The sequence below is a fragment of the Jaculus jaculus genome, chromosome 9 (genome assembly GCF_020740685.1).
Source record: "Jaculus jaculus isolate mJacJac1 chromosome 9, mJacJac1.mat.Y.cur, whole genome shotgun sequence".
Classification (NCBI taxonomy): Eukaryota; Metazoa; Chordata; class Mammalia; order Rodentia; family Dipodidae; genus Jaculus; species Jaculus jaculus.
In genome coordinates this window covers 28,897,310-28,917,565 of record NC_059110.1, presented here as the reverse complement: position 1 = coordinate 28,917,565, position 20,256 = coordinate 28,897,310, and the positions used below count along the sequence as shown (strand labels likewise).

At 42.3% G+C, this 20,256-nt stretch overlaps 1 protein-coding gene across 1 annotated transcript in view; it reads right to left on the bottom strand.

Annotated features, from left to right (window-relative positions):
* The window catches only part of Map3k5 (mitogen-activated protein kinase kinase kinase 5), a 280,474-nt gene that overhangs the window by 93,328 nt on the left and 166,890 nt on the right, over positions 1-20,256 (bottom strand). The window contains exons 9-11 of the mRNA XM_045158755.1: positions 19,928-20,087; positions 15,910-16,063; positions 4,872-4,979 (exon numbers count right to left, since the gene is read on the bottom strand). Of these exons, the coding sequence (XP_045014690.1) occupies positions 4,872-4,979; positions 15,910-16,063; positions 19,928-20,087 (422 nt within the window). The remainder of the gene's footprint in view (positions 1-4,871; positions 4,980-15,909; positions 16,064-19,927; positions 20,088-20,256) is intronic.

The window sequence follows — 20,256 nt, the reverse complement described above, 5'->3', positions numbered from 1 at the left end:
AATAAATAAAATATTTTTTTAAAAAAACATTAAAACACAGAAAATGGCAGTGATACTGAATATACTATGAATAGAATGAGGATTTATAAATAAATCTGTATGAATCAAAGTGGAAATTGATTTTTCAAAGCTTCAATATTTGAGCAAGGAAAGTTTTCATACTGAAGATTACAGGGGATAGAAATAACACAAGTGTATTTCTTCCTCATCAATCTGTATCTTAATGCAATGATTCATGCTCCCAAATATGTATGTCATATCATAGTATAAAAGTTGCCTCTGTGATAGTCAGAGACCAACAGAATCAATGCCAGGTTCACTTCATTGAAAGAGAACCTCCCAGAAGGGGCAAGCAATAACAACTAGCTGGGAACACTTCTGTTTCCAACAAAGCTCTGGCTCACTTTCTGCTCTTTTTCTGTCTTCCAAATTCTCCTGGCTCCCCACTCGTTCTCAGGACCTTGTTAATCGCTAATTCCTTCAGCTCCATCTGTTTCCCAGTGTCCTTGGATAACCTTGCTCTTTCCAGTCAAGCTTTTGAAAGCTCCCGTCCCATACTGCTCTCTCTCCCTTATTGAGAACGCGGTGTGAAGAACGTGAGGAAGCGCTGCTCCTTACAGCAACGTCAATAGCAGGCAGTGATGATTCTCAGCTTTGTCTCTGGACAGTTTTGTTGGGGTGCGTGCAGATCACCAGTTCTAACTAAACAAGCCCTGAATGAATTTCCTTATGACTCTTCTAGGGCTCGAGTTTTCCAACCAGTGTTATCATTGCAATAAAAACTTGAATTGCCCTTTACACTTATTCTTCCCTTTTAATTCCTCTTCCTAATGAGGGATTTGAGTCATTCATTTTCTCTTTCCAAATGACCCATCACTTTGGGATCATAACCACATTATCCCAGCCCAAGGTCCCTAGTTGCTTCACATCTAGCTGGTTCTCTTAACAGTCTTTTCTGAGACTCGCCAGAGTCCATGGCTTCTGACCTCCAATGTCAACTCCAGAGAAGTCTTAACAGTTTAGAAACAACCTGCTGCATGACACTCAGCCGCATGCTAAATGATTTACATTAGCTGTCTCAGCTCATCTCTGCTACAATCCTATGAGACCCAATTATCCTCTTTTCTCCATCTGTGAAGAGTACAAGAGAGTGGAAGTGGCTGTCCAGGTCACAGAGCAAGCAAGAGATAATATCAGCCGGGTGTGGTGGCGCACACCTTTAATCCCAGTACTTGGGAGGCAGAGGTTGGAGGATCGCCATGAGTTCAAGGCCACCCTGAGACTACATAGTGAATTCCAGGTCAGCCTGAACTAGAGTGAGACCCCCCTCAAAAATATGAAAAGAAAAAGAGAGAGATAATATCAGCCTTCACATCCGTGCAGCTTCATGCTGACCTGTCCACCTCACTGACCTGCCCACCTTACTGCTATTCTATTCTGCCTTTCAGTCAGCTCCTAGGTTTTAAGAAGCTTCAGTGGCATTATTTCCTACCAACACATGTCTAAATCCTCTTTCCTAACTCAAGAAGCAAGCTATCATTTTATTTATTTTTTATTTGAGAGAGAGAGGGAGGGAGTGTGCTAGGGCCTCAGCCACTGAAATTGAACTTCAGATGCTTGCGCCACCTAGTGGGTGTGTACAACCTTGCGCTTGCCTCAGCTTTGTGCATCTGACTTATGTGGGATCTGGAGAGTTGAACATGGGTCCATAGGCTTCGTAGGCAAATGCCTTACTGCTAAGCCATCTTTACAGCCCCAACCTACCATTTCATATTGTCTTGTCTACCAAGTATTTTTTCCCACTTCCCCCCACCACCCTTGGGAAACAATCCTCTCAAACCCTGACCACAATTGTAACATCTTATATTGGAAAACTGTCATGGGCTGTTACCACTTGCTGAAAGCCACCTCTGGGAATGGGGTGAACCACCTCTCACACTTACCCTCATCTCGGATCTAAGTGCGTTTACAGCCCAAGGGTAGAAAACACTATGCCCTTGAGACAAGCTTGAAGATGGACCATTTTCTCCTCACTCCAGCCCAACCTTAAGATCTGAGCAGAAGTCACCATTATCAATCACATGGCAAAAGGATGCCTGTGTGTGTGGGGTGTGTGTGTGTGTGCTAATTCAAAGTCTCAGGTGAAGAGAAGACTTCTGCCTAGGACCCTCAATGGGTGACTCCAGCTGACTGCTCACAGGGCTGCCTCAGTCATCCCTGGTGTTATAAGTGCCTGTTTATCAGTTGCTTGCCATTGGTTTCTTCCGTCTTTCATGCTCGAGTCATTTCTGCTGTGTGTTGTTCAGTGCCCCGCCTGATGTTCTCTTCTGTATATGCTACTGGCCATTTCTTTGACTTCGTCTTGCTATGCCCCTCACCATCTCATTCAAACTCCAACTACAGCTTTGAAAATCATTTTTCCAGACACGACATCCCATGCTTGTCTCCACTATGGGGGCTTAGTTGGAATTTGGCCTTATTCTTCTAATCTAGGGTGTGTGGGGGAGTATCTTCTCTTGCCCCTCCCTATCTTTTCTAGTCCAACCCACAGTCAGTATCCCAGCTGTACTTCCTTCTTTTTTTGGGGGGGGGGATTTCAAGGTAGGGTCTCACTCTGGCTCAGGCTGACCTGGAATTCGCTATGTAGTCTCAGGGTGGCCTCGAACTCACGGCGGTCCTCCTACCTCTGCCTCCCGAGTGCTGGGATTAAAGGAGTGCGCCACCACACCCGGCTTGTACTTCCTTCTTGAAGCCACCCCTAAAATCTCCATGTCTTACTGGTCTTCCTCCTCATGGTACTTCATAGACGAAGAGCTCACATGATCCCCCCCACCAAAAAAAAAAAAATCCAGCCTGCTCTAAAGACCTGCAGAGCCCCAAGTAACTTACAGCCACTAGTGTACAGACATGAGGTGTTAGTGAGCCCAGTGATGTCAGCAGCTCCTTCTCTAGTGTAGCAGGGCGCTCCGAGAGGGAGTTCTCTCCCATACGAGAAATGGACAAATTCCCTCAACCTTTCCTCTGACACTTCACAAAGTCTAACAGATTAACTGTATCTTATCAGGGAAGTTTCCTTAACCAGTAAGTTATCCCTGTAAGGGATTTCAAGTGCTTATATAATTGACATTCATAACAATAAAGAGTCGTGTTTCTGACTGTTCATAGTGGCAAATATTAGCATGTATTAGGTGGGGCTTATGAGGTGACAACCCTCAGGTATCACATGGAGTGTCTCTAAAACTCTGGTACAGGCTGTAGGACATTGTCTTCTGAAAGTGACAGTGGAGACAGTATTTCACAAATCAGATCTGAAAAGGCCACCGTTCTGAGAGATGTCACTCAAATGCTACCACAGAGACCTGCTGGTTGAAAACGGATGTATTCTTCACGCTCAGGAAGTGATTTCATGCTGTCACCCCTCAGCATGCATTCTGTGACACTGTTACCAGATTTAAAATGACTGTCTATTCAAACATAAACCAACCTTAGACAGCGATACAAATACATTCTGGGTTCAGCATGTACCTTATCATTTAATTTTTTTTTTGGTTTATTTTTATTTATTTATTTGAGAGCGACAGACAGAGAAAGAGGCAGAGAGAGAGAGAGAGAATGGGCGCGCCAGGGTTTCCAGCCACTGCAGATGAACTCCAGACGTGTGCGCCCCCTTGTGCATCTGGCTAACGTGGGTCCAGGGGAATCGAGCCTTGAACTGGGGTCCTTAGGCTTCACAGGCAAGTGCTTAACCACTAAGCCATCTCTCCAGCCAGTACCTTATCATTTTAAACATAAGACACCACCTTTTCTAGAAACTATGACATTGGGATAGGTGACTTGTTGCTGTTCTGACAGAGGTCACAGGGCCTGGCCATGGGTTTAAATCCTAGTGGGGCCACTATTCTTGCCAGATTATAGATGTGCTGTGTTGATGCTCCTGTTAAACGTCTTAAGGTGGTGGCTCACGCATGAGTTCTGACTTTGTTCAGTGGGTATGACACATGGACCAGAACATTTTAAACCAGCTCATTGGATGACTTGAATGCTTTTGTTTCAAGAAACTACATTCTGGAAAAAACAGTGTCCCTGGGACCCAGCTTAATCATAAAGCCATTCTTCATCTCTTGCTACAAATGAATCACACAGTGTGCCTGCATGCTCCAGTAAGTCGTCCTCTGCCATGGCTGCATACGCAAACACACGAGGCTCGTCATAAACATGCGTGTGCCCGAGCCTGGCTCTGATATGCAGAAGTACGCCAGCAACTTGCAGATGTAACACCCATGTTGTTTAAAGAACGAAGCAAGATTAAATTCTGGGGTTTCAAAAATAAGGGTCAGCCGTAATATCCACACAACAGTCAGTATGTTGCTATTATTATTATTATTATTGCTAATTGAGCATTTATGTTAAAACAGTGCTCTGTGAAATGCACTCTAAGTTATTTCATTTAATCTGAGACTCAACAGTTACTTAGATAAACAAATGGCCAGATGTAATGATAACTATAGTGGTCCAAGCATAAGACTAGGGGTGATATAATTCTGACAGTCTTCTTAGAATTCAGAGATGGATCATTTACAATGCATATTTTAAGAATTAATTCTTGGGGGCATATTGTAATTTACAGCATGTCTATACAAAATGAAAAGAAATCCTAATGTGCTTTAAATAGTTATGCTATCTATCATAAAAATTTGAATAATTAATAAATTCATAGTTAAAAGTTAACAGGATTTATGTTTTCCGATGTTCTTCTGCCAAGATAAGTAGAGCCAAGCTATTTCCTTTTAACAACCACATTTGCTGAAATACATATGAGAATGACACCAAGTCTCTTCTACTAATGCTAGTATCTTAATTGCACAATTTACCTTGTCATCAGGAAGCACATGCCAAATAGATATTGTCTTTTCCTCCACTTCATTGTTGATGGACAAGTAAGAAGGCTGATAGATTTTGGTTGGTTCTAATATTAACACCTTGAAAAGATAAGGCAAAGAAACTCGTATCAGTGACTTAAGATTGAAACCATTTAGAGCTGTGATCCAGCACCATGTGGGAGATGCTCTAGAATTGTTGTAGCAATCCATTTTTACTTCTGTTGAGTCCTCAGAGTCCTTGAGCAGCTTATGATATAAAATTATCATATGGCCCAATAATACATTACCTTTTGATCAAAATGAACTTGGAAATAACCTTGTAAGGTCCATACATTAGTTCAGTTATCCCAGGGTAATTTAATAATGACACTTTATTTTTTTTTAAGGCAAGCCCAACAGACTGGCCTTTTAAAAAATGTGTATGTGTGAGAGAGACAGAGAGGGAGAGAGAAAGAGAATTAGCATGCCAAAGCCTCCAGCCATTGTAATTGAACTCCAGACACATGTGCCACCTTGTGTGTATGTGTGACCTTGCACGCTTGAATCACCTTGTGTGTCTGGCTTATGTAGGACCTGTAGAGTCAAACATGGGTCCTTGGGCTTCACAGGCCAGTGCCTTAGCTAAGCCATCTCCCTAGCCCATAACGATACATTTTTAAAAATGTCTATGTGTGTGCACATTTGTGTGTGGAAAGATACCTGTGTATGTACATGTGCATGTACACTTGTGTGCATGTGCATCTGCATGTGGAAGAAAGAGGGTGATCATCCACCTCCTTTGAGACAGAGTCCCTCACTGGGCGCTGGTTAGGTTCACCAGTTAGGCTAGAACTGTTGGCCAGGAACCCTTCGTCTCCATGTGCCCGGTACTGGAATTGCAGCATGCATGTCTACTCCCAGCACTTTTATGTGGGTACTGAGCATTGAGTTTAAGTCCCCATGCTGGCCAGGCCAACATTTTACTATCTCCCCAGCCTCTAAGGATACATTTTAAAGAGCTTAAGCAGGGCATAGTGGTACATGTACTTAATTGCAGCACTTTGGAGGCTAAGGCAGGAGGATTACTTCAAGTTCAAGGCCAGTCTGGGCTAATAGTGAATTTCAGGTCAGCCTGGGTTATATAATACCAAGACCTACCTTTCAAAGTACAAACAGAAAAATCCCTCAAAATTATATTTCATCATGTAATGCATATGTTTTTTTTCTATAAATATAAATGTGTCAAAGAAAGGAAGAAATATGATAAAATACTGCTGTGCACCAAGGAGATCCCATATATAGAATGTCATGTACTTATTTAAGATTCTCTGCTATCACACTTTATCATAAAGAGGTGGTGGCAGTATAGATCCTGTGTGCATGAAAATGGATTTAGAAGTGATTTGGGATATTACTGAAAGTTTTATATATATATGGACAAAAATAGATGTAGATTTGTGAAATAATAAAAATATCTTTATATTGCCTTGACACAAAACTGGCATCTTCAAGAATGGTCTGTTTAGGGCTGGAGAGATGGCTTAGCAGTTAAGGTATTTGCCTGTGAAGCCAAAGGACCCAGGTTCGATTCCCCAGGACCCATGTAAGCCAGATGCACAAGGCACATGCGTATGGAGTTCGTTTGCAGTGGCTGGTAGCTCTGGTGTGCCCATTAGATCTCTGTCTGTCTGTCTCTCTCTCTCTCTGCTTGCAAATAAATAAATAAAAATTAAAAGAAAAAGAGTATGGTCTGTTTATACATGTTAGAGAAAAACAGAAATCAAATGTGCTTGTATTTTGTGGTATAGAGTATGTGACAAGAAAGTTGAGAATCTGCATCCTTGTGTTGCAAGCAGAACTACATCATTAGTGATATCTCGTAACAAGAGGGAAGGACCTTAAAATGCCATAGTGCTGTCACTACACAGAAGTTACAATCATTCCCTTTTTGTCCAGACACTTAAGACTCATTGCGTGGAGACTTCAGTAACAGAGTTTAAAAAGAAAGACAAGTCATTATTTCACTAGAGAGAAATCAGAATAATTGTCTGAATTCTACTAAATAAACATGAATAAAGAACGAAACTTGAATGAAGAAATCTGGCCAAAAGAATGGAGAAGGGGAAGCCTTCCTGGGGCTCTATCAACAAGGAATGACAGATTCGTCATCCATTAAAACATACAGCGCAGACTGAGTGAGGAGGACCAGAATCTGGGTCAGAGAACTGGTTCTTGGCCCCATCCTACATGTTCAATGCATTCATTTTACTCTAAATTTATCATTTAGATGGGACATTTAAGCTTTCATAGCCCCAAGAACTCTCGGCCAAATTTTTGCTGTGAAAAATAAAGAGGCTTTACCACAAATTACTGCACAGCGAGAATCCATACTCTGACTCAACCATACGCCCACTTACCTGGTGAATCAAGGGCTCAATTCTAGTCAACCAAGCTCAGTGGCATTAATACTGAAAATTGATTTGCAATCAACATTGTAGAAATGGTGCTTTCATAGCAGAGAAACCCAGTGTTTAGAAAATTGAACTAAACAATAGAGAATAAAAGGTGAATTTCCCAATATACCATCCAAGACTCTTCTCCAACAGATGAGCATCTTTTGTTGCCTAATTCTTTGAGCCCATTATTTTACCACAGGAAAGCCCAGCTGAAATCTTCTCTCGTTACACTATGTCTGCAGCTTTTGTTCCAAATGTTTCCAATAGACTCTGAACCATGTGTTCCTCACTTGGAACAGGGAATGACAACCAAGTTACAGTTATGGTAGAACGTTTGTTGAGATCTTTGATCTGCTCTTGAAATGACGAAATGTGAGGGATGTAATGTAAGGCATACATAACAGAGGTCACAAAAAAAAATGAGAAAAGACAGAATAGAAAAGAAGATATGGAAAGTATGGAAAAGAAGACAAAGCCATAGAGCTAAATAACACTCACCTAAGTATATACTGTTTCTTTTAGTTCCTCATCTGTAACATGGTTAGCATTACAATTATCTTATTATATCTTTTTTCCTCCATTTGTATCCTACTGAGCAAAATGACATTTAGAACTAGTCTTCTTCTTTTTTTTTTTAAGGTATGATCTTGCTCTAGCTCAGGCTGACCTGGAATTCACTCTGTCATCTCAGGGTTGCCTTGAACTCACAGCGATCCTCCTACCTCTGCCTCCTAAGTGCTGGGATTAAAGGCGCGCGCCACCATGCCCGGCTAGAACTAATCTTGAATCAAACCTGCTTGCCAAATACAGGTGGCAGGGAAAACTTTCCTAAGGCTCTAGCCACAAGAACTGACAGATTCATGATCCATTAAAGCAAGGCATTCTCATTTTGTGGTGAAGAGGCGTGTTGGATGTTTTGGGAAAGCCACCTTTTATGCATTCTTGCTTGTTTAATTTCCTCAGCACTGGGTTACTCAGATACAACAGCATAATTACTTGCCAAATCTACATATCTGAAGTAGGACAGAGGAGGGTTGTGACCTATAAACTGAGAGCAGCTGTGAAAAGGTGTTGCCTATCTGAGTTCTTATAGAACCTTCCAGAGCACCATTCTGCCTCTTCCTCTCTCTCGACACCGGGTGAGGAGTTGATGCCCTCCAAACTTTTCAAGGTGAGAAGCAAAAATACACATACACCAAGAAGAGGAGTAAGGGAAAGGAATCGGTATCCAAATAATTTCATGTGGTAGGGCCATCCAAATCCTTTCACAAATAAACTCTGTACTTGCAGTCTCCGGGTGGCCTCGAGCTCATGGCCATCCTCCTTCCTCTTCCTCCTGAGTGCCGGGATTAAAGGCATGCGCCACCACACCTACCCTAAACTTTCCACTTTCTTTTGCTTGGGTTCAGGGTTAGTAACTTCTTAGAGGAATCATGAGAACGGATCGAGGAATGCCATAGATGGAAAAAAGCATTTTTCCCCCCATGGGCCATCCTGGTTTTTACAGATCTACTTCCCAAGGATAATGGAATTGCCTTAACAAGACACACTGTGCCCTTCCTAAGCATAAGACACCTAAGATCCTACTGTGAAGACACGGGTACGACAAGTTACGGAGTTCCCCTTTCCAAAGTCATACAGCACAGGTGACAAATGCCTGAAGTGCCACAGTGTATTACCCAAACCTTGGTCTTACTTTTTTGCTATTTTGTCATCTATATTGAGATTTAAAAAAAACTTCCAGGCTATGGAGATGGCTCAGAGCACAAAGCGCTTACTACACAAGCGTGTGTTCCCGTCTCTGATCTCTGATCTCCAGCACCCATGGGGAGACCAGGTGGACGTGGTGGCCCATCTGTAATCCCAGTACTTGGGAAGCAGACAGGGGGACACCCTGGGCAGGCTAGATTCACCCCATTGGTGAGCTCCAGGTTTAAGTAGAAAGTGATCAAAGAAGACATCTGACATTAATGTCTGACCTTTACATGTATGCACACACATGTAAGCACACATACACATGCATGCATACCACACACACATACACACACACACACACACACACACACACACACACACACACACAAAGAAAGAAAACTCTAAAAACATTCCCATATGTTTCCCTTATTTCTCTAACCAATATCTTTGCAGTTTCTCCAGTGCTTGTGTAAATACAGGAAAACATGCAAGTGACTAATCTCAGTGTAGCTTCCACTGAACTTGGAACATTTTGTTGCCTTACATTTTCTGGAATTCACACAAGACAAAGTGTCACGGAGCTCAAGTAGCTGGCAAGGTGGCACACGCTAGGAGGATCACAATTCAAAGCCAGCTTGGGCAAATTGAAAGACCCTGTCCCAAAATTTAAAGACAAAACAAAATACACTTTGGGTGTAGGACAGTGAAAGAACACTTGGCTGCCTCGAATTCTCAAGGCCCTGGTAAATTATGATGAGGTAGAAAAATGCAGTTTTACTCTCCGTGTATCAACAAACCAACTGGAGGCAATTTTGAGCACTCAAGTTATGAATTCTGATGTAGGAGTAGAAGAAACAAGCACAAAACTCTGTATTTTAATCTCTTCAAAAGCAGACAGACCTACATAAATTCCAAGAGGGAAGGAGATTACTGAAGAAACAGACAGTATGCCACAAGTGTGGGCTGCAGGCTCATACGACAAAACATTTACGACTCCCACCCACAGAGAACAAAGTATTAAGTACTGCCACATTTGCTTCAAAACATTTTATTATGCTGCAAATACAGCTAAATCCCTGTAGTTCCTTATACACTCCTAAGATCCCCTCCCTAGATGATTTCTCAGAATAGTTGTCAATTCTTTTGCTTACCAGCAATCTCCAAAAATGTTCCTGTTCCCATAGCTTTACCAATTGTTTTAAAACTTTTTATTTATTTCTTTATTTCATTTATTTGCATCTGTGATAATTAATTTCTGGCTATTAACTTGACGGGATTTAGAATCACCTTGGAAACAAGTCTCTTGGCAAGTCTGTAAGGGATTTTCTAGATCAGACTAATGGAAGGGGAGAACCCACCCTGTTCCATGGGCTGGGCTCCTGACTGGATGGAAAGGAGTTAGCCAAGCACCAGCATCCACCGCTTTCTTCCTGCTTCCTTTCTGCTGATGTGACAGTGGGACATCAGTTTCCTGTTCCTTCCACGCTTCCCCCACCATAACGGAAACCGAAAACTGAGAACTGAAAAATAAATGCTTTCCTTCCTTAAACTGCTTCTGGTGTGGAATGAGAAAGGAACTGATACAGAGTCCAACAGGTAAGAAACAAAAACAGGGCTGGAGAGATGGCTTAGCGGTTAAGCGCTCGCCTGTGAAGCCTATGGACCTCGGTTCGAGGCTCGGTTCCCCAGGTCCCACGTTAGCCAGATGCACAAGGGGGCGCACGCGTCTGGAGTTCGTTTGCAGTGGCTGGAAGCCCTGGCGCGCCCATTCTCTCTCTCTCCCTCTATCTGTCTCTCTCTCTGTGTCTGTCGCTCTCAAATAAATAAATAAAAAATGAACAAAAAAAATATTTTAAAAAAAAAAGAAACAAAAACAAACAAGCAAAAAAAAAAGTTTCTCATTTTCTTGTCTACCTAGTTAGGTGAATTATCTTTCCATATGACTCCCCCTTCCCTCCCCTTTATGTTAAGTTTTCATATTAGGCAAATTGACCATTTCACAGCATTTGTATTAAATATTTCCCCTGTCTAATAGATTTCTCTTTTGTATGTTTATGGTGTCCCCCACCCAGTATTAGAATAGCAATGCTAGGGATTGAACCAGACCTCACTGGATATGACAAGTGCTCTACCACTGAGCTACATCCCTAGATCCTCTTTTTTTTTTTTTTTCTGGTTTTATGAGGTAGGGTCTCACTCTAGTCCAGGTTGACCTGGAATTCACTCTGTAGTCTCAGGGTGGCCTCAAACTCACAGCGATCCTCCTACCTCTGCCTCCTGAGTGCTGGGATTAAAGGTGTGCATCACCATGCCTGCCTAGATCCTTTGTTTTATAATAAAATAAGAGAATAGTTTAGGAGTTATATTATATAATTTTCTTGCTTAGGAAAGTCTCTAAATTAGGCATAGTGGTGCATGCATATAATTCCAGTACTCAAAAGGCTCAGACAGGAGAATCTCTAGTTCGAAGCCAACCTGTGGTATACAGTGAGTTCAAAGCTAACCTGGGCTATGTAGCAAGACCTTGACTCAAAAAAAAAAAACAAAAAAAACAAAAAAAAACCAGGACTACAGGTGTTACTCACTAGTAGAATACTTTCCTAACATGTATGAGGCCGTGGGATTTTTGTTTGGTTTTTGAAGTAGGGTCTCACTCTAGCCCAAGTTTACCTAGAATTTACTATGTAGTCTCAGGGTGACCTTGAACTCACAGCTATCCTGTGGTAAAAGTTGAACTGATTCTCTGAGTTACTGTAAGAGTCAATTGCTGAGGTGCTAAAACTTACCTTTGTCAGCAAACAAAAAAAAATCCCAAAGAAGGAACTGTCCAGAAAGGGCCCAAAAGGGATGATAAGAAGGAAAGACAGTTTAGGCTAAAACACAGTAAACTGGAGTTCACCGTTAGGGTAGCCTGACTACAGAAATGATTGATAATCAAATTGTCACATCTTGTTTGGTCACTTCCCCCTCCCCTTGGCTATGAAAACTATAACATGGAAATAAAATCTCAGCTCAGGGCCAAAGCTTCTTTGGAGGGCTCCCTCAAGCTTTTTGACCACCAGGTAATAAACTGTACTTTCACTCATACTGACATTGGAGTGATATTTCCAGAGAATTTCTACAACAATCCTCCTACCTCTGCCTCCTGAGTGTAGGGATTAAAGGCATGCGCCACCATGCCCAGGTATATATTGTTATATTGTTTCGTATTTCTTTTTGGAGGCCTTGGTTTGATGCACAGGGTATAGACAGACATACAGAAAGAGACAGAGAGAGAATGAATCTCTAAATTAGAGTTTATACTTTCTTAATTATATAACTTCTCAATATTTTCTGGTATTTATTTATTTAATTTTTAAATTTTTGTTTATTTTTACTTATTTCTTTGAAAGTGACAGAGAGAAGGAGGGAGGGAGAGAGGGAGAGAGGGAGAGAGAGAGAGAGAGAGAGAGACAGAGAGACAGAGAGAGACAGAGAGAGAGAGAGAGAGAGAGAGAGAGAGAGAGAATGGGCGTGTCAGAGCTTCCAGCCTCTGCAAACGAACTCCAGACGCGTGTGCCCCCTTGTGCATCTGGCTAACGTGGGACCGAGCCTCGAACCGGGGTCCTTAGGCTTCACAGGCAAGCGCTTAACCGCTAAGCCATCTCTCCAGCCCTTACTTATTTATTTACAGTGACCCTCCTACTTCTACTACCAAGTTCTGGGATTAAAGGTGTGTGCCACCATGCCTACCTCGGCTTTATTTAGTTAGTTATTGAATTTGTGTGTGTGGGGGGGTGGTGATGTTATTTTTTAACGTTCACTTATTTACGTTGTAAGAGACTAATTCATGTTGAATTCAAATTTAAGCTACTTCAAAATGGACAATAATGAATGGTCTCCTTTCATGACCAGATTTCTAGATGATCAACAGTCGAGTTTTGTGCTGTGCGTCCTCTCTCACCGCCCTATTTACTGCTGCTCAGAGCTCCAGTGAAAGGCAAGCTGCCAGCTCACTCTAAGATAAGCATTTCCTTAAGCTACACATTATCTGGGCTGGAAAATCAAGTGGAGCGTTTTAGTTTGAAGGGCTTTTCAATTATGGATCCTGCCGAGCTGATGACTTCCGGTGGAAGCCAGCATACGCATGCCAGCAATTGGTTCAATTAAATGAAGCAGATGATCCATCAATAAGAACTGTTAACCAAGGCTTTGCAGAAAGAGCTGAGAATTGTCACCACTCCTGAGTAGGCAAGACTGGGATTGACAGCTCAAAAGAGACTCACATAGGAAGAAATGTGTACACACAACAAGGTGCCAGCACTTTCTAAATTGGATGCCAATGCCATATTGTTTCATGTGGGAGCCTGAGAATTGTCAGGAGGGGGGTGTATCAGCTGACAAGATAAACATTTTAAATAGTGTACGCATATATATTCATATATGCACACACATATGTGTAAATATATATTATATGCACAGACACACACACACACTCGGGGTCTCCTAGAGACTTGTCAAAATGAGTTGCAGGGCTGGAGAGATGGCTTAGCAGTTAAGCGCTTGCCTGTGAAGCCTAAGGACCCCGGTTCGAGGCTTGGTTCCCCAGGTCCCACGTTAGCCAGATGCACAAGGGGGCGCATGCGTCTGGAGTTCTTTGCAGAGGCTGGAGGCCCTGGCGCGCCCATTCTCTCTCTCCCCCTCTATCTGTCTTTCTCTCTGTGTCTGTTGCTCTCAAATAAATAAATAAAAAATTAAAAAAAAAAAAGAGTTGCAGACATCAAACCATTTTCTACTGTGAAAGCACTGGAACCCGTGGCTGAGAATACTACATGGGTAACTCCGAGTCCCTCCAGCTCTGTTATGAGCTACAGCGACAAAGTAACAACACATGTGAGAATGACAGTCTCACCATAACGAGGAAGACAAAACAGCCCTATTTGTCTATCTGGCTTTATAGGGTTAATTGAACCCAGTCTAATAGGCTTTGCAAGCAAGCACTTTAACTGCTGAGCCATCTCCCCAGCCCCGGCTTACTTTCTAAAATAACTTTTCTAAAATAAATAAACAAATAAAAACTTCTCTAAATCAGATGAATGAGAGAGAGAGACATTTGGATGTTTTGGGAGTTTGGGTTGTTCCTTGTGAAGTGTGCCTCTAAAACCATGTAAACATTGTGCCTGGACAAACCCAGAAGTTTTTCAGCTCAGCCAGGGTAGATGCCTTTAAATAGGGCTGGCAGGTCAGTGTGGAGCACACAAGATCCACAGCTAGCTAGGAGTGCTGATGGCTTCTCTGCCACAACATCTGTGTAGTACCTTCCGGCAGGAAGGAAGCTTCCATTTCTGTCAGGCTTAGTTTCTCTACATCCTATAACCAAATTTGTGTGCATGTGTATGTGTGTGTTGTGTGTGTCTAGTGACTTCAGCAATAAGGGCTTCCCATCTAGTTTTGGTAGGCAACCAAGAGCAATAGCAATATTGTTTCAGGGGCCTCTGTAGCCTCTCTGACAAAGAACTCTTAATTCCTGGCACTGGAATTTATGATTAATAATATATGGCTTCTGGGAGTAGCTTTATCCAACCAATTAGGGGACCTCTGCTCAAGCACTTTAAAAAAATTTTATTTATATATATATTTTTAAAATTCCTTTTATTTATTTGAGAGAGAAAGAGAGAGAGAGCGCGAGTGAGAGAGCGCATGTCAGGGCCTCTAGCTACAGCAAATTCCAGACACATGTGTCATCTTGTGCATCTGGCTTACGTGGGTTCTGGGGAATTGAACCTTGGTCCTTTGGCTTTGCAGGCAAGCACCTTAACTGCTAAGCTATCTCACCAGCCCCCAAAATTTATATTTTATTTGGCTTACCAATGGACAGCATGTCTAACTTCTTCTGAATGATTGTATTTCTTCCCATTGATTACCATTGCTTGGAGCTTTGATCACAGAAGTTTCTTACTACAGTGAGCAGTAGTTAACGCAGTAGCTGCATAGCTGGAAAAACCGCCAGCACAGCTGCCAAGAGTAAGTGACTACTGTATGCTCACCTTCAAACAGGAGTCCTAAAGTACTCCTTCTAAAGCTCAGGAGACCTCGTGGAAGATGGGGCGGAAAGAATGGAAGAGCAGGAGGATAGGGAGGAAGGCTGCAAAACACTGTTTTCTAGACACCATGTGGCTCTTCCGCTCATGAATTGACAGCATCTGTGGTTTTCTGTACAAGACTGAGCCTGCCAATAATTTATCACTGATGGGGGAAGGGTCCATAAGACCTCAACCTCCCAGGGTAGCTAATGGTTACTGGGAGAGGAGGAATCAGTCGTATAGCCGCCCATGATCATTCAAGCAACCCTCATTTAACTCAACAGGTTAAAAAGAGTCATGAAAGTAAGACGGGAACTCAGGGATGGAGAGATAGCTTAGCAGTTAAAGCTCTTGCCTGTGAAGCCTAAGGACCCATGTTTGACTCTCTAGATCCCATGTAAGCCAAACGCACAAAGGTGAGGCAAGTGCAAGGTTGCACATGCCCACTAGGTGGTGCAGCATCTGGAGTTCAATTTCAGCTGAGGCCCTGGTGCACCAATTGTCTCTCTCTATCTCTCTCTGTCTCTCTCTAAAATAAAAGAAAATTAAAACAAAGATGAGGACTCATGGGGAAGAAGAACATTATTAATAGGAGGGAATAAGAGAGAGTAATTGTGGATAATAATATCAAAATATATTATATACATGTATGAAATGTCACAAATAGAAAAAATAAATTAAAATTAAATTAAAACAAGGAAAATTAAAAATGGGTAAAAACAATTTGCATTAAGGTATGACAATCAAGTACGTCAGTATTGTCCCAGTCACAATACAGGTGTTCTTTAAAGCCAAGGAATGAGACAGAAATAAGCTTAGATAATACAAGATACTTACTGGAAACCTCACTACAGTAACATCTGCTTTTGTGGCTTCAACCAGGAAATCCATCCAAAAGTCCACAAGTTCCTGCTTAGCCATGGGCTGTTCCATGGTCACTTTCACAAAGTGCTTATATATCAAAATTGTCTCCACAATAGACTTGAGGTACCTGAAAGTTAAAAGACATCCAATGTGAACAGACAAATTTAGAACCACCAATTTCCATGAATCCCAGTTTTCTTCTGTAAGTGGACTCTGAATCTAGCATTACTAATTATGCTTTCAGATTCACCAAGCATGTTCCATTATTTATCTGTACTTGCTCATGTTAGTGAAATCTCACAAAAACTCAGTAAAGTAGGTCTGTATCCCCATTTCAAAGACGTGAAAACTCAGGTCTAGAAGCCTTAAGTACATTGGACTAGAGCCAAATATCTACTTAAAATGAGTTTTTATTTCTTGTGGGGATATAGATCAAACTCAGGGCCTTGTGCATGCTAAAGACACATTCACCAGAAACCTTGCCCAAACAAATACGTTTTTTGTTTTTTCAAGGTAGGTCTTCCTCCAGCCCAGGCTGACCTGGAATTCACTATGTAGTCTCAGGGTGGCCTTGAACTCTCAGCAATCCTCCTACTTCTGCCTCCTGAGTGCTAGGATTAAAGACGTGTGCTACCAGACCTGGAAAGCTTTTAAAACCTATATTCAATTCAAGAATGAGCTGAATGCATTTGTTTTTAATTTTTTAAATTTATTGGGGAGGGAGAGACAGAGAGTGAGCATGAGCATGCCAGGGCCTCTAGCCACTGCAAATGATCCCCAGACGTATGCACCCCCATGTGCATCTGGCTTATGTGGGATCTGGAGAATTGAACCTGGGTCCTTAGGCTTCGTAGGCATGTGCCTCAACCACCAAGCCATCTCTCCAGCCCTGTTTTTAAACTCATTTCTACAAAGAAACTTTCTGATATAGATCTTTCACAAGAGTGTTTTTTTTTTTTTTGCTCTGAAGAAACTGAGCTTACATATGACACAAGTATCCTCAAACGTAAGAAGACAGATGGTGTCTCAAAGGAAAAAGTTGGGAAGAATGAGGACCAAGATAATTATGCAAGGTAATGGCCATGTGAGCACTTTGCAGACTATAAACATGGAAGCTAACATTACATAAAAGTTAAGTTAATGGAAACCAAAGGCACTGATTTGTGGCTGTTATTACTATTGCATGAAATACCTCAAGCCAAAGCTCTTTGTATCTGTGCTTCAGTCTCTTCTCCTGCTATCAAAAGAGTCATTAAAAAGAAGTAGCTATTTGGGGGCTGGGGAGATGGCTCAGCAGTTAAGCCCTTGCCTGTGAAACCTAAGGACCCTGGTTCGAGGCTCCAATTCCCCAGTGCCCACTTAAGCCAGATACACAAGGTGGCGTATGCATCTGGAGTTTATTGGCAGTGGCTGGAGGCCCTGGTATGCCCATTCTCTCTCTTTCTCTCTCTCTCTCTGTCACTGTCAAATAAATAAATAAAAATAAAAATAAATTTTATAAAGTAGCATATTTGGCTGAAAGTAATGGACACCTTTATTGACTCATTTACTTTTTGCATACTTACTGATTGCCTCTAGTGGACGCGCCTGATACCATCAGTCCAGTCCCTGTTCTCAAGTTGCATACAGTGCCAGGAGGACAAATATCAAAAGGCATTAGAGGGGCTGGAGTTATGGTGCTTGCCTACAAAGCCAAAGGACCCAGGTTCGATTCCCCAGTACCTACAAGGTGTCACATACATATGGAGTTTGTTTGTAGCATCTAGAGGCCCTGACACACCCATTCTCCCCTTATCTGCCTCTTTCTCTTTCTTTCTCAAGTAAGTTAAAAAAAATAAAGTGCTTTTTAAAAGACATTATAGGACTAGAGATATGGCTTAGTGGTTAAGGTGCTTGCCTGTGAAGCCCAAGGACGCAGGTTTGATCTCCCAGTACCCACGCAAGGCAGATGCACAAGTTGGTGCATGCATCTGGAATTCATTTTCAGTCCATCTCAAATAAATAAAAATAAAAATTGCACAAGGCATTATAACACCCAGAATAAATATCAGTGGAGATGTACTTAAATAGAGATATAATAGTCAACATCGACAGAGGTGTAACTAAAGAGTACCAGAAACAAAAACCAGGGGACTGGGCTGGAGAGACGGCACAGCAGTGAAGGCACTTGCTTGTGAAGCCTAAGGGACCCATGTTTGACTCTCCAGGTCCTACAAAAGCTACATGCACAAGGTCATACATGTGCACAAGGTGGCACATGCATCTGGAGTTTGACTGCAGTGGCTAGAGGCTCTGGAGCACCAATTCTCTCTGTCTGTGTCACACACAACACACACACACACACACACACACACACACACACACACACAGTGTCTGTCTGTCTGTCTGTCTCTCTCTCTTTCTCTCTGTCATAAAAAAAAAAAAGAACCAGGGGATTGGGTGTGAGGTAGGTTTTAAGTCAGCACGTGCTTTCTGAGCAGCTGAGATGTACGAACATTCCCCAAATGGATGGACACGGAGGATGGAAAAGGCCTCCTTAGGCAGGTGCTCAATACAAACTTGTAAAACCACAGCATGACATGTTCACCATGCAGAGAGGACTGTGTCACCCCAGGGCGCGACAAGAGCTGAGGCTGGCATGGCTGAGGGCAAACCTTGTTTGCCAGCCAAGGAGTTGGACTTTATCCCTCAGGCTGTGAGGAGCCATTCAGCAGTATTGATTGACGGATTCCCATGGAGAGAAAAGGTCAGGCTTGAATTCTGGAAAGATCACCACAGGAGTGCTAATTAGGAAGACTGGATAAATCGGGACTTGGGAGTCCCGCAGGAAGCTATGAGGGCATCGAAATGGTGGTGAGAGCTCCTGGAATGTGTCCAGAGTGTGGGCTTGGAGCTGCTTGGGTGGAGCCGCTCCCTGTCCTTGTCAATCTTTTCACAGCTTTACAGCTAATGGTCAGTCACTGCATGTGTTGCACAATAAAACTAGCAATGTTTTTCAAGTAGTCTTAAACGCAGATGGGATTTTGATTTTATTTCTCCGATGCTACAGAGATAACAATGTGACTCGGGTTTGTTCCAAGAACAATCTGCAATTAGAAAAGCACAGACGTGGGTTGGAGAGATGGCTTAGCAGTTAAGGCATTTGCCTGCAAAACCAAAGGACCCAGGCTCGAGTCACCAGACCCACATTAGCCAGATGCACAAGGTGGTGCACGCATCTGGAGTTAGTTTGCAGTGGCTGGAGGCCCTGGTGTGCACATTCTCTCTCTCTCTCTCTCTCTCTCTCCCTCTAATTGGTCAAATAAATAAATATAAATAAAATATTTTTTTTTTTAAAAAAAGAAAAGCACAGACATATAGGAAACTCTCTATTTTGACTATCATACTCTTAAGTAAGAAGAAACGAGGGCTGGAGAGAGAGCTCAGGGATTAGGGTGTTTGCCTGCGAAGCCTAAGGACCCAGGTTCAATTCCTAAGTATCCATGTAAGCCAGATGCATGTGGTGGAGCCTGGGTCTGGAGTTTGTTTACAGAGGCTGGAGGCCCTAGTGCTCTCTCTCTCTCTGCCTCTCTCTCAAATAAATAAAAAAAATATTTTTTAAAAAGGAATGAAAAGCAAGAATGAGAATCCCAAAACTGAGATGAGCTCATGAAGGAAACAGAGAGCCCAGTGAGGCTGACATGGATACATGGTCTCAGGTCTTGGTAACAAGTGGGATCTGAAGGTATACACTGTGTGGTTTCCGCGTGGTTCGTGTGGGTGACACTGGTCAAGCTGGGCCAGCTGGTTGATCAAAGACTAAATGCCCCAAATCATCATGACCTATAAATCGACACGTTTTCTTTATGAAAAAAAAAATCACATTTTTTCTTTTTAATTCTGGATTCTACTGTAAGAATCAGCACAACAGTCTAATAGTTCAGCAACATAGTGAACATATGAGGCCATTCATCAAAAAGCAATTGCACAAGCATGCAAGGGTTACTGTTACCATGCTGGTGTCTTCAGTTTGAAAAGCTTCTCCGAGGCTTGAATGACCCTCAGGTGGTCATTGGCCAGGACACTGGCTCCCAGAAAAAATCCAACTTCCCAGTAGCTTTGGAGTTTTTCCAAGTTTCCTTTTTTACCAAGCAGGCTGCTTAGCTTCACTCCTAGGAGAGGAACAGGAAGTAAAATGTTACTCACAGACATGGCACAAAGGCAAGATGGACTTTTATTATTGTTATTTTAACAATATATTTTGTATGGATACATCATGTGTTGATACCCTCTTTTCCCTCGTCCCTGCTTCCATTCTGCTGGGGACCCTCCTCATTGGGG